The sequence below is a fragment of the Opisthorchis viverrini genome (assembly GCF_000715545.1).
Source record: "Opisthorchis viverrini unplaced genomic scaffold opera_v5_158, whole genome shotgun sequence".
Lineage (NCBI taxonomy): Eukaryota > Metazoa > Platyhelminthes > Trematoda > Opisthorchiida > Opisthorchiidae > Opisthorchis > Opisthorchis viverrini.
In genome coordinates, this window is record NW_008751812.1 from 258,537 (window position 1) to 276,863 (window position 18,327).

The 18,327-nt window shown below is 42.9% G+C and overlaps 2 protein-coding genes across 2 annotated transcripts in view; one reads left to right on the top strand and one right to left on the bottom strand.

The window, feature by feature from the left end:
* Positions 1-7,085, top strand: part of T265_14193 (hypothetical protein) — a gene marked incomplete at both ends in the record, with an annotated part of 64,591 nt that extends 57,506 nt beyond the window's left edge. Inside the window, 4 exons of the mRNA XM_009172476.1 lie at positions 3,281-3,454; positions 5,594-5,712; positions 5,812-5,926; positions 6,475-7,085. Of these exons, the coding sequence (XP_009170740.1) occupies positions 3,281-3,454; positions 5,594-5,712; positions 5,812-5,926; positions 6,475-6,741 (675 nt within the window). The remainder of the gene's footprint in view (positions 1-3,280; positions 3,455-5,593; positions 5,713-5,811; positions 5,927-6,474) is intronic.
* T265_07033 (hypothetical protein) overlaps positions 1-13,989 on the bottom strand; it is a gene marked incomplete at both ends in the record, with an annotated part of 70,191 nt that extends 56,202 nt beyond the window's left edge. The window contains 2 exons of the mRNA XM_009172457.1: positions 13,485-13,554; positions 13,955-13,989. Coding sequence (XP_009170721.1) covers positions 13,485-13,554; positions 13,955-13,989 — 105 coding nt within the window. The remainder of the gene's footprint in view (positions 1-13,484; positions 13,555-13,954) is intronic.
* Between the last annotated feature and the right edge of the window lie 4,338 nt (positions 13,990-18,327).

Consider the following 18,327-nt stretch of genomic DNA (forward strand, 5'->3'; position numbering starts at 1 on the left):
CAACCCCCAACCTGGAGGGCCAGGAGACTGTGTTCGTCAGACCTCTAACCATTGACCAGCCTGGTATGAGAGGCTCTGTGAGTGTCGCGAGACACTCTCCAGTATAGCTCAATGGATCGCTGAGGTGCGCAAACCGTCACACCACGGTAAGGTCCAGTCTCTTCGTGACGGCAAACATGAGATAGGACGAAGTTTGCCAGTAAACTGCCCCCCCCCCTGTTTTGGAAGTGACTTTCAGTTACATGGACTGATTCCCTTACGATTTTTTTTCGAATTTTCGGGCCTAATCTTCAAAGTCAGATTCAACGGTCCACCAGGGACAACAGCAAACAGTTACGTTTTTCTTGACTAACACAGATAGGCGACCTAGATGTGGTGCTTCCGAACGTTGGTAACAATGCCAATGTGCAACCTATTTGCTCAAGCCATTATCCCTCTTACCGAGTATCATTTCCGTGAAATACATTCATTTGCATGCCAATTCGATTCTGATAGGGAACCCAAATGAATCCGACTAAATCTCTGGTTGATAGTTTTCTTCAACTGAATGCACAAGGCTGTCTCCTGTTTCATTCGGTACCAGATTTGAGTCCTCCGCCAAAAAACAAGTTATTGCGCAAATGACTTCACGAATTGCGCACATAAGACTGCCGGAAATTCGTGGACTACGCCTCTCTGATGAGCTTCAAGAAGGACGAAACCGATCGTGAGCTAACTAAGAGTTTTCAACAAGTGCGAGTAGTCTGTTCCCTTTCGAAAACATTGTTTTCCGGTGATGCTGAATACACTAAGGTGGGAGCTGGAAGTAATCATTGCGTATCCGATTGAACACTGATCCTTGTCATCCCCTTCAAAAAACGCTTGTTTTCAAGACCACAAGGTCTCTTCATATCACAACATGTTGCCTAAGCGTAGTTTGGCAGTTGACATTTAGGGCTTCCCCGGAGAGTGAACTTTCCGGTGGCGTAATGTGCATGGCCCAGTCTAGTTTTTGAAACGTTCCAGTAATTGTTTACCTGATCTCTTCGGTGTTATCTTACAGTGCTTTTCGTACTCATGCTTCTAAAATGTAACCTGGAAAGTGGCACCATGGAATAGCAAAGGGGAATAGGGATTCATATTAGGTGCTCTATACTGCAATCTGAGATGAAGTTTGGGTGTGTTTGAACACATCAGTCACAAGCTTTGAAAGGCCTACATCATAGAATCTAAATCATTCCATCATGTCTAAATCGAAGATCCGGAGTAGTGTCGCTGGCTGGTCTGTTTTATGGAGAAAAAACGCTCAGTAAAATCGGAGAAAAAAAGATGAAGCACAGATAACCTGAAAGATGGTTGCCATCTTGTGTAAGCTCAGTGATATTCACCGAAACCCGTATACATAGGCTACAATAATTGCACAAAACCACCCGTCCACCATCGGTGGCTAAACGTGCTCCTTGAACCCGTCCGCAAACAAGTATGCACAAATAGCCTCGAGGAAAATTTCTAGTACTTCGAAGCTATCCAAAATCTGTGTTCACTAGATACTTCTTTCTTATTTGTTGGTGCGCTTCTGTTCGAATCCATTATTCAGTTGAGACTTTAGAGAACAAGTTTAAGGCTGTACTACTGAGAACATTCCTTGTTCAATGGTATTACTCACCAACAAAGATATGAAGTAGAAATCAGCCCTCCTCTCGTTCCCATCCAAACCTCTACCTAGAACGACAAACGCGAACACGAAGTTCTAAAACCAGCCTTAGGATATTTACCATCTCTTAATTTATGGTATTTCTATTACCTTTATCTCCCAAACTTCAATTCTAGGGCTAAAAACTTCTTTTGACACTGTCTACCTGATACTGCTTTTTCCCGGGAAAGGCGAATCCTGTGGTGTCCTCTAGTTCCTTGGCGTTTCATTGACCAAGAGCCAGAATGATCCACCCCTAGTATGGTGCCTGGAAAACTTGCATAGGCTGGGCAGTACATCAATTTTCTTAGTTTCGTGAGCACGAAATATGAGAACTTCGTAAGAAGTCTGGACCACAGATCCCTTCATATATACAAGGACAGACAGGATACTGGACTGCGGTTTCTCTGGAGAAGTCCTATGGGAGATGTTTAACCAAAACACCTCGCATGAGGAGCTAGCATCCGCTAGAAGGATTAAGGGGCCCAACAGTTGTCGTTTAAGAGTGACACAGACTCAGAAAATCTGACGAGTTGCCGGAGGCGACAGTCCAATATAGCCAGGTGGGGATACATTTCGACAGAAAACAATTACTCATTACGGATAAATTGTCAGTTTCTGACGTTCATGTGTTTATATATCCATTTGCTTGTGACTATTCCGAAGTCTGTATGGATCAATAGACAGAGCACTCATCTCAGAGAATCAAGAAGTATTTATCAAGTTGCCGAAAACCTGGAGCGGCCAAACAAATGACAGGTGTTATCGCCAGTCACCTGCTGCTTTCAGACCTCTGAATCAATTCGGTCGAATCATTCAGCGTAATCTGCATAGCCCAGCAAAACCAGTCTAATGCTAACAAGTCCTGGGAACACCTGAACGTCTTTCGGATCGATTACTCTTCCCTTTATCAGCAAGAGAGACACCTGAAGGCTCTGACATTGACTCGGGCCACAAATCAAACCTTCCTACGACTAAATGGATAGTAGTTCTAGCGTAGCTTTCTATTTCATCACCATATTTCCCGATTGAGATGCAGTTGAGGAGGACCTTCCGCCAACTTGTGAGTACAAGAAACACTGGAAAACAACTACCTCTAACAAATGGCTTTTTTATTTTGCCCATCACCAACTGAAGTGAACCTGGAATATAACATCGATTGTTCTTTAATATGTGTGTTTACTTCAACAAAACTTCGGCGGTCAGCTTCATTTATTCTTTTGGGTGTTCCCTCTGAGAAGCATTACTATACTAATATCCATACCCTACGAGCCAGGTCGGAAAGTGAAAGGAAGTGACTGCTGCTTCTAAATCCTTCCCTCTCTATGGGTTTTATGAGATCCACCTTGATAAAACATGACTTAAAGCTACTAACGTGTACCAAGAGTCAATGGTTCATGGTGAATGCTTCCAGAGTTACTCATTCAGCTAATTATCGAAACCGTTGGACGTCTCGTCAACCCCCATCGTTTTTTGAAAAAGCCACCCCGGTCTATCGAAACATTTGAAAGTTCCCAAACTAGGTCCGCCGTTAAACTTACATTATTTTCACTGTCTGTTGTGCACTTTCAACTTTCAACGTTTGACTATTTCCTCCACGACGATTAGCTTATTTCTGCCATGGACAAATATTGGCATCCGGACCACTTTACTTGCACAAATTGCGGAGTCGGTCTTGTTCGAGCAAACTTTTACGAGAGAGACAGCCAACCATACTGTACCGATTGCCACGCCAGGCTTTTTTCTCCGAAGTGCGCCAACTGTGGGGAGGCTATCCTGGAGGTTAGTTTTTTCTTCGACTACTGACCTTTCCCATTTTTGATTAGCCTGTGTCTGAGGTTGTATACCAGGGTATCGAGTTTGCACTACCAGGAATAACAGAAAGTAACAATTCTGGTAAATTTCGCGCATATACGCACAAATGCGCTCGGATGTGCATTATGGCACATATTTGTCTTGATACACTGAAACAAGTTAGATTGGTGAATAGAGGTAGTCACGGTACCTCCAGTTCTGCAACATCTATCTATCTAATCAGATCACATCATCTGGAAATATCTCCTTTTTGTTGTTTTGACCAATTCTCAGCAACCACTTCCCAACGTCCAGTTGGTCGGCGCTCGCTTGTCTTACTGACATATAAGCTAGTTAAGGCATCCTCAGACTGTCAAATTCCGTCTAGACAGCAATTGTATCGTTTTAGTATATGACTGACACGTTGCAATCTAAATTTCGCTATGCCATTTTTGTCAATCTTATTCAGACAGACTATTGGTGACTTCGTACCCACAGAATTGTGACGACGTATCATGAGTCCCATTTCGAAGCATCCAAGTTTTCTACCAGAAGACAGCCATGAAAGTTTGGCTTATCTTATCTCTCTTTTTTTCATCTCTTTCTCCCTCACTGACCGAAGTCTTGGTTAAATTAACTTGACTTACCTCAACAGCACATTGTGGAGAGAGGAGGTAGACGAAAGAATCCGAGACTGCCGCCGCACGTGGTTGACACTACCTTTTAAGGTTGACGTAGAATACGTGCCAATTTTATTCCCATCTACGGCGACGTTACATTATCCCAAGCGATCCGTGTTGGCTTTCACAGCAAATGTTCAAGCTTCCTGTCCATCCGGCAGTACTATCCCCCACATTATGGTGAAAATGTTAACAACTTAGGTCACTTAATGTCAACGTGAAGCACAGAGCAAATATCCTGATCAAATGAACTCGTGTACATCGTCGCTTGGCATCACACTGAGTAATCCATTAGGTCAGTGAACCTTCAGTATGAGCTGATCGCGCAAATCAACCCCAGAGACTAAAAAAACAACTGTTTCGTCTTATGAATGGTAGACAGATGAATCGCATCTCAGTAGTTATTTTCACCCTTACTTCTGGTTCCAGAACTCACGTAAATCTTGCTGGTATGTGCATACAACGTGAGCTCACGGGATCCTTTCCCTACATTTGTTCTGCCTGCCATCCTAGAAGTTAATCTTTTCCGATATGTAAAGTAAAAATGTCTTATCTGTCATTCGCCATTCGACCCAATTCGTTTGCTATTGGAAATGAAGATGAGTAAGCTAGGAGAGTTTTCAAGCTGAACCAGAGTGTACCAGTACTTGGTAATCTGTAATGACTAAATTATGGATTTCGTACTTTGACACTTACCTGGAGATTCTTTCCATGAGACTTTAGTGCCAGATCAGCTCTAATGTGCCGCGCGAAATTGATTGTTTTGGTCCTTGGGAAATGGTGTCCAGTTGCACCTCAAGTTTTCAATGCAGGTCCATGAGGCCTGACTGGCGCGTTGTTTTCAGCATATTCACAATAAGATGTTGAGAGTTGGATTTACATATCGTCAGCTCCTGATCTGAAACCCCGATAGCCCAAGACACATTTTCGGGGCCCAGAGGCTGGAAGAACCTTGACCTCCATAGTTCATGTACTAGACTTGCATCCGAAAATCCCTTGGTTTTTCATCTTACAAAGTAAATAGAAATTTCATTCAGAAAGAATTCTCAAACTGCTTCTCATATGGACCAAGCTGGTGTGGAACAGTTTCAAACATTTCACTTATGTGAAGCGTTACTTCTGTGCAATCGTGTAACTAGTACCATTTCCATCATTCAGGTCAAGAAAAACTAAGAAAGAAGGAGCTTGATAAATAAATGATAAAAAATTCTTCTGAAGACTATCTTTGGTCATATAACAACGCTTACCGAGCTACATGTACCATCGGGGGTGGGCGTTACAAACTCAACAGAGGTATTATCGAATCATAAAATTGGTCGATCTCATGTCTCTTACGGGCAAAACAACTCTACCACTGATGACTAACAAAATCCATACGATATCGTTTCTCATAAAGTATTCTGGTCATTTTTTCGACTTCTTCTCGGATTCACCCTCCATTTCGCAGAAATGCATCGTCGCCTTGGGTCGAACGTGGCACCCAGAACATTTTTTTTGCAATGGCTGCTACCGTGGCTTCTCAGGACAAGTAACTGTACACGAGCATGAGAACAGAGTATATTGCCCGTAAGTCAGCTGCCGCTCAAAACGCGCCCTGATTCAAAATTATCCCCATTCCATACGACAGTTTGACTTGTTTAACATCATCTTTACATTTTTTTCAAGTGCATGCTATCTCGAACGCTTCGGTACTCGATGCAGTGGCTGCAATCGGACTATCACAGATTCGTACATCACCGCTCTGGACGTGCCCTGGCATCGAGCTTGCTTCGTCTGTCAGGTTAGTCGCCTATATCTCCTTTGTCCAATGAAATCGGTATGGCCATCTTTATTGTTTATCTCCAACATGGTTTTGCGCAACTACTGAATGCCGTTCGCATGTAAGTGGCGACGGTCAGGGACAACCCATCCTAAGCTGGATGTAGATCTTTACTGCTCACCTAACAGAAGGGTGTGCTTTGGATCGAATGCGTATGCTTTGTGAATAATCGTGACTAAACAAGGCTTAGAAGTCTCCAGTCAACATAAGTAATTTGTAGTACAATTTTTCATTTCTGCCACTACTTCTCAGGATGAAGGAATATAGTGAATCTCGTGAAGGTGTAATCTCGTTAGATTTTTGGTAAGGTTTGGTCTGTGTCAGTTTACCCGATTGCTGTGGAGTTTGCAACTTGGTTCTTGTGGTAGGGTGTTGGATGGAAACAAATTAATCATTTTTGAGCACAAAATTGAGGAAATACGAACTGAATAAGGGCCTAATCAAAGTGAAATTTGGTTGCAAAAGAAAAGATTATGCTTAACTATTTTCTGATTTTTTTCTCGCAATAGGACTGCGGAAAATCCCTGTCAGGATCTAACTTTCACGAAGTGGACGGCTATCCATTTTGTGAAGCACACTTCTACCAACGTCGAGGACTGTTATGCTACGCATGTTCGAAACCGATAACAGGTCGTTGTGTCAATGCTCTTGGACGTCGATACCATCCTGAACATTTTAAGTGTGCTTACTGCCTTCAGACTTTACAAACGGGAACATTTAAAGAGCATTCGAGCAAACCTTATTGTCATCAGTGTTTTGCTCAGTTATTTGGCTAACGATCCGTTCATGGGTGAATGTAGTCTTCCATTCGCGAAACCGTCCCACGTTGACTACGAAATGCCTGATCTCATTCGCACCGAATTTCGCACAATTATCTCCCTGTACAGTTCATATAGTTTCGGACCAAAAACAAATCTGCTCTTATTCTTTTTTGCTTGACACCTTATATTGCTGTCCAGTTCGCGGTATAACTGTGCATGCAGTAGGAAAGATTACCGAACCCCCTATTCTTTGCTTCCGCGATAATTTTTTGATACTTTTTTATCATTCAGAATGCTTTCGGGAAGCGAACGTTATTGTTTTCCTTTTTATCAACAACCACATCTTTTGTGAACGTTTTAATTATTGGCTGGTTACAATTGGACTACTTGTTCTTACTCCATTTTGGAAGAGCGCAAGCGAATTTTGGAACAACCGTTGGTTGCCGAAGGTTGGTAGGAGGGGCCGATAATGTAATGGATAAAATCGGTGCTCTTAACCTCTTACCCCGGTTACAATTGGACTACTTGTTCTCACGCCATTTTGGAAGAGAATCCAGGTTAGTTCAAGTTTCTTCTACCTGCGATAACTGCTGTAACTGAATCATCCAACGATTAGAGTTAACACCCACGAGAAGTTGCGAACCTGTTAAAAACAGCTTGATGGTGCGAACGTGTGTTATGTATGCTCACATATCTGCAATCTACGGAAACGTGACTTCATCACGAGTGGAAAAAGGACGATAGCGCAATCAGTGATCTCGCACCCACCCACACTTGGCACGGTCGCCTGAATTTTTTGGTGTCAAAAATTTACACAGGTATGTTGTTATTGATCGGGCTAGGAGGAGTGAACTATAGGACAATTTCGGTCGAAACGCGTGCAGTCAGGTTATTATAGTTCTGAAATTGCGGCTTCCATGAGTATCCTTTTCTCACTCGGAATTCGAGAACCCTTCAATGCGCGTAATTTCGTTTTCAATCACACTGTTGTTCTGACAATTAGGATGAACAAATGTTGGGTTTTCATAGGCCAGCGTTAAACATACGATGCAGCGAGTCTGAAACCGACTTTAAGGGTTACCTAAGGGTTATCCTTGGGTAAGTTTTACGACGAGGTCGGTCAAGTTACTGATCTCCAGTTTAGTTTAATGTCATGATATGCTCTTGAGACGAGATGCTGGGTTAACTAATAAATAGGCGACAAAATAGCATCAGATGTATTATTATCCTATTAAATAGAATATGTTTAACAAGATGACAAGGAACCAAGAAGTAAACGGCTAAGAAAACCAAAAGAGGACCGATGATGGCTACATCGAGTGAGAGAGCCGGTACATCGAAGCTAAAAGGCTCCCACTCATGTATAAACCATATCTACGAATTTTGAAATTCGCCTCTCATTTAATGAAATAGAGAGATGAAGATGATCCCATGCTGGTACAGTATCTAAAAGCAGGAGATACTAAAGACCGCAGAGGGTCGCGTCACTTGGGAGAACTAACCGGACAGAGCACTGTTTAGTGATGATGAAAAAGTTACTCCTCCTGGTTCGGATGATAACATAAAAAACTAACTAAAAAAATTCAAGTTAGCGATGTAGAATATAAGTAGCCCCCAGCTTTGACAGCTGGATTGCATTGTCAAACTCGGCGAATGGAACAGTAATCAAAATCCTGTTTATAACCTTTTGTACCCCACTGAAGACTCTTAAGGCACCCTGAAAGTAAGTGCGTTTTTAACACGATAGACACATCGCAAGAGAAATTAGGGAAAACAGCGAAATTACATGGAATTCTTTTTCTAGATGTACTAAGACACACCGAAACCACATGCTTTAAGATATTTGTAGAAAAAAACATATGCTCCGTAATCTAAAGTAGTCTTGCTGGTAGCTTGATCTTTGATTGCTCAATATATTTGTGCACAAATCTAGTAGAATAACAGAAGGAATGTCTCTGGAGCGTTATATTCTCATTTTTTCGTTTCTGTTGAATCAGTTGCGCTGGAAACAGATTACAGAGCCATTACGCAGTCTTGGAATTTAGTATATATTTTGTTCTTTCAACTTAATTTTGTTCGATTCTCAAAGGGCGGCTATCAAACCTGAAGCTAGTTAAGAAGTTTAACACCCTGATTACCTCTTGGAGTATTAGCATGAATAAATGTCCAACTGAGGTTTCACTCTGTCTGTGAAGCCAAGCTATGCTGAAATCCGGGAAGCACTGTACAGCTTTTTCATCCTTCTTGGTAATCATCAACAGCACGCATCCCACGTAACTCAGAGAGTTTCGCACCCGCAAACTTCGTGGTTGAACGCCTAACCGTTTGACCATGAGTATTTTATCAGCGATGTGATTGGCTCTCACTTAGACAGGACATAGCACCATTCATGCTTCTGTACTGGAAGCCACATTACAGGATGACGTATTGACTGGCTTCCCGAGTGACGGCTTCTCACAAGGAAGTTCCACACATTCAGTGAAATGATTCTTCCTCTGAGCTGCTAGTTAGTCCATGGTAATGTGGCGAGATTTGGCAACACTCAATACATTTCTTCTCATGCGTAAGGCGTTTGTTTGTTTGTCGGCTCGGAAGATGGTTTGCAAATGAGTTCGCATTCGCATAGCACTGTGAAAAAAACATGGGTAAGACTACTACTACTCTCACTGTGTGCAGATCATTAACCAAGATAGGTGAGGAATTTTTGTAAATCTGGATATGAGTATGATTGTGCGGAGCTGTCTGGATTCTTTTTGTAACCAAACGATTCACTATGGTAGGTCCCAGTGACCGCGTGCATCGAAATAGGGTCGTCGTTGAGACTGGCAGACTTCAAAAAGCCTTTGTATTCCGTCTACTCGCGAGTAGTCCGGATGATTCTGAAATCAGAGCCAATTCACTGGAATAACGGTAGCTGTGTTGGCAACGCAATTCACCGCGGGATTTTCCCCGTAACAGTTTTCTGGTTTACAAGAACGCGTGTCGGACATGGTCTTCCCATTCTTCCCTTCATCTTAAAATAACTTCGTCAAAATCCCTCGGGTTTCCTAATGGTCATGATCTGGACAGGGCACTGTCCCAATTATGCTGCCTCTTTTTCATCTATTACCTATCGAATTTCACCGTTATGCAGAGGTACTCCCGGCAGTTTAGAAGGCTTTGTAAGAAAAGTATGGTTTTGCCAGCACATTAACCAGTTCAGGAAACTGGATATCCTTCAGGCCAAATGCTTTTTATTGGGACATCTGACCTAGAAGGCATTATCATTTGGCGGAAATGTGCTCCCTTCCTGAGCCCCATCTGCCTACCGTTTTATTTAAAGATTTCGTCTGAACACCTGAATTATACCGTGATTTTCAGTATGGAGCTTATAGCCGCTTGAATGTACTAAGGTTTAGAAACAGTACTAATATTAAGACACCCTTATATCGCAGAAATGGGGGCAATATTGAAATCATTGTTTCCAAGCAGCTCCGAAAACAGTCAGTGAATTAATGGACTAAAAGTGTTCCACTGTTGATAAAAAGCACCGGTTAGGCCAAATGAATGATTTGTAATTTCGATACATGACAAAATCGATTCAGCCAAGTTCGTTGTTAGTTATATTCAATCTGGGAAAAGGTTTAAATTTTTTTGGCTCGAGTAGATAAGAGTTACAACATGTGGGTGAAAACGTAAAGTTACGTGAATCGAAATGAAGATTGTCTTTCTCCTTGCTAACTGGTGACAACATACCGTTGATAATCGTACATGGCTCTATCGCTCAGGATGCTTCCAAACTGAACTTGACATGCCCACTGGTCCTTTATTTTCGGCAAAGATGTTTCACCACCCAAATGGCCTGTGGCGTGATTTCGAACCAGCTTCATGCATGGAAGCTCACAGAATGAAAGTGAGCACTTTATTTGCTCAACTGAGGGTCGGCCAGCTTCTGTATTGGTGTCATCTGCAAAATATTTGTCCGTGAGCTCTCGGATGAAATAGTAATACAGTGTTTTGTGCAACTTTCCTTTTAGATTTCCTTAGATAGCACCAAAAGCCGTGGCTGTGAGTCCCATCTTACAGTCACGAAGGCGACATTCAATAAGTAATCAATGACAGGATTGATTGGCCTCCTAAAACAGATATAGCCAGCTAAAAACAAAGTTGTTTGAATTGCAAAACATTCGAAAGCGAAATATGGTGAGGTATCGGCCAGAATAATACGATACGAAACATACCTACTACAACGTGAGAAGACACCAGGACGGGACGTTCTGAGGAATTTGGAGCGCTTGCTGATACTCGTCATCATTCAAAGAGTTAATGCTCATTCGTGTTTGGGGAAGAATCATGTCAAATGTGTATATCCTGAGTTGGGCAGGACGAAGATACTTACGAAAACTAGATTTGATCTAATTCTGTGTAAGTAGATGGGTCCCTTGCATCCCCAACATAGCACAGAAACACATGGCTAGTTCTGAAATGTCATCAAGAGAAAAGACGTCTTGCATTTCCACACTGCTCACGCCCTATATTAATCACACAGGATAACCCTTAGGTAACCCTTAAAGTCGGTTTCAGACTCGCTGCATCGTATGTTTAACGCTGGCCTATGAAAACCCAACATTTGTTCATCCTAATTGTCAGAACAACAGTGTGATTGAAAACGAAATTACGCGCATTGAAGGGTTCTCGAATTCCGAGTGAGAAAAGGATACTCATGGAAGCCGCAATTTCAGAACTATAATAACCTGACTGCACGCGTTTCGACCGAAATTGTCCTATAGTTCACTCCTCCTAGCCCGATCAATAACAACATACCTGTGTAAATTTTTGACACCAAAAAATTCAGGCGACCGTGCCAAGTGTGGGTGGGTGCGAGATCACTGATTGCGCTATCGTCCTTTTTCCACTCGTGATGAAGTCACGTTTCCGTAGATTGCAGATATGTGAGCATACATAACACACGTTCGCACCATCAAGCTGTTTTTAACAGGTTCGCAACTTCTCGTGGGTGTTAACTCTAATCGTTGGATGATTCAGTTACAGCAGTTATCGCAGGTAGAAGAAACTTGAACTAACCTGGATTCTCTTCCAAAATGGCGTGAGAACAAGTAGTCCAATTGTAACCGGGGTAAGAGGTTAAGAGCACCGATTTTATCCATTACATTATCGGCCCCTCCTACCAACCTTCGGCAACCAACGGTTGTTCCAAAATTCGCTTGCGCTCGCCAACCTTCGGCAACCAATGGTTATCCCAAAGTTAGCTTGCGCTCACCTACCATGACTACTCTCAAATTTAACCAGATCTGCTGCCCTGCGGTACTCTCTGATGGAAATATTCTTAGGATAGGCAGAAAGCACAATCTAGATTTATACTCTCAATTTTATGTTCAACTCAAATTCGCTGCGTCATGAACGAATGTGAACATTTAACATTTGACAGATCCAAGTGACAATTTGGCATACCGCTCGTCCGAATTCAGACAGAAACAATAATTTTAACTATGCTTAAAAGATGCAGTAGTGAAACAGCAACCCAGAGGTGGTTGGATCTAGCGCCCAGTGTATGAAATATACGTCAACGATTGTTGAGTGGATCAGACTACATGCGGGTAATCTGTGCCAAATGAAATGCTCGAAATGTTCAGGAACGCAGTGACTGCTGCACGGATCAATGAAGACAACATGGTCTTGCATTAATTACGCAACTGATTCGGATAGTATCAAAATGAGAGTGGTAAAACCGAGGAGCAGATATTCATTTCGCCTCACCACATGCTTCTGAAAAAGTTACGTGATGGAAGACCATCACCATCGGCACCAAATGGCGAAATTCCCGCCCACTCGGATAACAGCTAGCAAGTGTGTATAGTGGAACTTACAGTAGAAATACAGGAGTTCATGACACGTGAAAACCCGGAAAAAATCCATCATTCGAATGAAAACGAAACTCACTGTGCTTTTGCGAAAAAATAAAGCAATCGGTCAACCGGTGTGTTTTCTGTCTACACAATGAAATGAAAAGAGACCCTGAAAATCCACACTTCACGACTGAATGCAGTCGTGGGAACGTTTTCATCTTATTTGTACTTCGGTGCACAGGGAAATACAAGAGGGAACGTATAGATGTAAAAACAGCTTGGAAGCAAGCCTGTAAACGCAGACTGCGTTTCTGCTATGTGTGAACCGATAAGTTTCCGTTAATTTGACAGTTCTCGGTTCCAGGACGGAAGAAATTTTGTGAGATTTCAAAGCGGATATCATGAAGGAATAATTACTAGCACGCAAATAAACACCTTATTGAATCACACACAAGCAAGTTTGTCCTCGAAAAGTGGCATCCAAATGACTGCTGCAAACACGCACATAAAGTTACGTGCGTGCCTTTAATCTCAATCGATTCAACACATGAACAAAACCATCCGCTACCCGTGGTGTGAATAGGCCAAGAGCACTAGCGCAAAGTAGATAGTCGCTCCTTGAACAAGGGCTTATATCACGCGCACACAGAAGATCGATCAAAAAAGCTGAGTAAGCCTATCGAGAATGCAGCGGTCCGACAGCTATTATACCAAACAATTTGGCAGCAAGAAAGTAATGGATTAGCAAACAGATTTGGTTCTGCGAAAGACACACCTGCAACCCAACGGAATCTATCGTTTGTGATGCTTCCAGAGGACTGCGCCTACCTGAAGAGCCCCAAGAAGGCCGAAACCGGTCATGGGTTTCGAAGAATTTTCAGCAACATTATGAGCAGTGTATTACAAACATACCTGTATCACAATATCTCGAATACCGTAGCGACTGAAACATGAGGCGGACTGGTGCAGCACATTCGGTTGCCTGGAAACATCACAAACGAGAGATTCAGTTGACTTCTAGGTGTGTCTCCCGTAAAACCAAATTTTTTGCAACTAAGTGTATTTCGCTGATTTCGTGCAATTTGATTTTAAGTAGAACACAAGGTTTACGAAAACTTAGGGACTGTGCCTACCTGATGAGCCCCAGAGAAGAGCGAAACCGGTCATGTGCTGCGAAGAATTATCAGCAGCTTTATGAGTAGTGCATTACGGAAGTAATTGGTTGTTTTCGAAAGCAAGCTTTTTCGTTCTGGCTTCTTGGGTAAGGATCATTTCTAGAAACATTAAACAGTGTTTTTGTTTGGTCTTATTTTTGATAGGGCCTATTTTTTAAGCATTTTCTCTGTGTACCATCGCATCTAGGGTGGTTCAGTTGCACTTACCTCGCCGCGTTTCTAGGTTCTCGTTGGATGTCCATAGTAGCCCTTCCCATGGGCTTAAAAATCTAAATGCTTCACCAAATGTACACTTAGTGAGATGCTATTTCACACCGTGTTGGCAGGCAATGTTTCAATTATCGGATTTCCCTTGGCGAAGATGAAGTCTATGAACCCAAATGTTCCCATTTATATCACGAGCACCCAACCACAGAATTAAAAAACGAAGCCGTAGTCGAAGATACTCCTGGCATAGAACCACCGTTACATTAGGCTTTGGTAAGATCTTTGAACTTGCTGTTATTATATATCAGCCAACTGTTTCGTCCGTTTCATCGACGTCAATGAATTTCACTTTGATTTCCAGTAATCCAGTAATCTGGGGCAGCTTGTAACCAGTTGAGGTATCGTCTCTTCAAAAGAGTTTTTGAATGTACGGCTACAATAATTTCGTTTTTTCATACAAAGATTTCATTAGGCCAAGGTCGATCGAGTTTTGGAGAATTGTATATCAGCGCTGGTGAACGCAAGCAAAAAAACACGAGCACCATAAAATGCGTCTGATTGTGAAATGTCAGTTGAATACTCGGTAACTGCTGCGTGTGCACGATACTAAACAAGGAAAAAATTTAAAGATTTCAGAAGCTCAGTGGTGAGGCATAATATTTACTTTGCAATGATTGACGGCGCAGGCGGAGGAATTTTTCACGCTTTCCAGTGCCAACATGGTAGAACTGGTGACAGCATAGAGCGCGTAACGACACCTGGTGGTGTGTAAATAGTGAATAGTCGCCAGCGCGGACGGATTGGACCTAAAAGGAACGAATGAAGCTGTTTCCCCAGAATCTCCACCAGCCTGGTAGCTCTGCTTGAGATAGTGAAATGTGGTATAACAACATATCCACAATTTAATGGGAGGAAGCCTGTTTGCTACTGCAGTTTGTCGGAAATCTGCGATACAAAAACACTAGCCCCACGTGCCGTTTGCCTTTCACGTGTTTAGGCCCGGATGAATAAATGACCCCTCAGTAGGGTAGCCGAATAAGCAAATTATATCCTTGGTTCCCAGATCCATTTTCTCTTCCGAAGATTTCCACTGCAAACAGACTTAACCACGCGGTAACCTGAGGGAACAAGCAACCTTGCTCTTATATTATTTCGGCTACTCAGCGACAGCTGGTCTCTTTCTCAAAGACATTGTGACGTTGATTTCCGACGACGTCGACAGCTGATAACCGCACCTTGGATCTAGCTGTGGGCAGTCATGACAGGCAAAAAGTCAGTAGATTGTGATGCTGCAGCTGGTCCTACGAGTCGTACCCTGGAAAACGCAGTTTTTCAGGTCGTTTCTCGGTATACTTATAAGACTTATAAGACTAAGATCAGCAGCTGAAGTACTTGAAATCTGACTACTTGATATGCCCAATATAGTTCTTGGTACTTCTACCCATTGCCGCCTACCACAGTCTTTGGTTCGTGCTCCCCTAACCTTACCTAATCAGTCTCAATACAGCTGTAACCTATGCGCTACGTGTACATCTACACAGTCTAAACAGACGTGACGAAAATGACATAGATAGGCTTTGTGTGAGTATTCGGTTGACGGTATCGTGACCCGTCCAACAATCTGCATACGGACCACTGCATGCAAGTAAGCCGACATAGTTGGCTTCCGGATGATACGCTGCAGAGATAGTGAAAGAGGTGCGATGACCCACACATCGTCGCATTATTGTCCTAGTCAGTTGATGAACAGTAATTGAGGATAGCGTGACTAAGCAATGCGAATCCTTAGAATACATCCGCATTGGACACACGACTTAAGGAGGCATGAGAAAAATAATTTATTGCTCAGGGGACATCCGGCAGTACAGTGAACCATTTCATGATTATCTGCCTAATTTATGTTTTAAGCCACTGCACATAGCCACTGCACAAGTAGGGTATCTTTGTCCGGAGCACAATTTACTACGTGATTTCAATCTATTTCGACAGGAATCTAAAGTTGGCCTTTATAGGGAAGACCGTGAATAAAATGTACAGGGTAAGCCAAAAACAGTTAAGTAAAGAATAAATGGCCTCACTTTTAGCTTATCCACCACAGTGAACTTCGGAAATTACTTCAGATAGTCTGAGCAGATGAGTGATTCTAACTGTCAGCAGCTAGTATGGTGGCAAACAGTTATACGTTAGGAACGTATATATTAATACCGAACTAGCAATACACGGTGATAGCTACCAAATTTGCACTCACAACCCCCTCGCACTTTCTAACCGTTCTACTTCCCTACCAATTACTTTGTTGGATTCAAACCAAATATGCGATTGGACTGGAGTTTCGCTCTTATTAGAGTTTATCGGGTGTCTCTTTCCTTGGCCTTACGGATGCACGCTGGATATCTCTGAACTATGATGTCTGAACAGGCCAATATGCTCAGGGTTGAATGGGTGTAAATCTATCTAAACTTGGACATTTATTGGTCACTGAAACAGAGCGACCATGTCCTGTTTCTCATCAGCCAAATAACCTTCAGCTTCAGAAGAGCAGTGCCCTGAATCTCCGGCTGGGTCGACATGTTCAATGCTTTCCGGACTAGTGGGGTGTTCCCGGCGATACCCGATAACTGAATGCCGGGCGATGTGGTCCTGATCAATCCATTCATGCTGTATTCTTTATCCGGACAATAACCTCGGAATGTGTGCTCACTTCCGTTCAACTAGTCTGTCCGCTCCACTGTAGGGGAGTGCGAAATCACCGCTGCTATAAATGCATAGCAAAACCACGAATCTGAGTAACCTGACCGGCTAACTGCGGGATTGCGACTATGCGAAACGTTCCGGCAAAAGATCTACAGTTACCTAGTGGACCCTCAGAGCAGAGCAGAAAAAGGCCTCCAGAATAACTTCAGAGGACACTTCAGTTTTCGCCTGGTGAGGCGAAGCAAGATTTCGCATTTTGAGGCGTAACATAGATGGTCACAGTGTTTCCATTCCGAGTGCCAATCCATCGATCAGAATGAGTCTCGCAATACGGTGATTTTAGTTGAATTATTATCAAACGATCTTCATAATCAAACCAAATCACTTCAGGGAGATGTAATCTCATTTTCGTTGTTTAAATTTTACCATTTAAATCAAAATAAGGTTTGCGAACGTATGGCTTCGATAATTTACGATGAATACCGGGTAACAATGTGAACTTGAAAAGTTGTAAACAGAATGCAACTAGGTGTAATAAGGCAATAAATAGTGCATCTCACTATCGTCTACTTTTGAAGAGCATGGTCACAGTCATAAAAAGTAAATGCAGGCGGTGAATGTGCTAGGGTCACAGAATATGAGATAAAAGGGAGAAACGTCTCATTCGAAGTCATGCCTCCAACAGTTCCAGTCAGACAAGATGAATCCCAACGTATGTAAGAATGTTTGGTATGGTAACAATCGTGTACAGACCCACAAACATGGAAAGGGCCAACAACGCTGAATGCTCTTCAAAGCGCGGTAAGCGCTAGCACAGTCAAGACTCGCACATCAGGCACAAAGTGTCCGTCATACTGAGTCTGATATGAGATTCAATGGCAGCAGTGTACACTCGGTGCCATGCACCACGCATAAAAGTGTCGTGATTACGCAGATAGCCCACAATGGCAAGAAAACGCAAGTCACTGTGACCTTAGAGAGTCACAGTCCTATAACAGCCTTGGCGGATTGAGGAAAGTAAATCCTTCGATAAGGAATTATCATCGGCCGGTGAACCAAAAGTCAACAACACAACCGACTGCACGTAGGGCTGAGATTATGTCGAGATAATATTCATCAGCATCATGCTTCTGCTTCTTCTCATTCTACACAGTCACCCTGCGCCCATCCGAGATTATGCCGATGTTTATCACAGTTGCTCCACAGCTCTTAGGTCAGGTTTGACAAATGACGTCGAATTAGGTGCTCTCAGCTCCTCTAAGATGGTGTATCCCAGGCGATGGTGACGTTTTGCGAGCTCCCTTGCAACCCTACTATGACGAGCGCACCTAGCGTCATGCGTGAGTCAGCAGGACAGCAGAATATGCACCAAAATCTCCGGTTGGCCACAGTTTCCACAACAGAAGATCTTCCAGCCATCATGATCATGCCGCGGGCTTCTAACATTCGTCCTGAGCAGGTTGCATTGAAGCCGAATACTGCGGACAAATAAATACCCGAGAAAACGCTTGCTCTGGAAATACAAGCCATCAAGCAGGAAGAGGCGAAGCGATCAACTCTCGTAAACCTCGACCGTCAATGCTGTTGTGCAGACTATCACCTCAAGCAGCCACCAGCTGTTCCTTTGTGATTACGAATGCACCATAGACTCGAATCTGGAGGCTGAGATCCCGAACAAT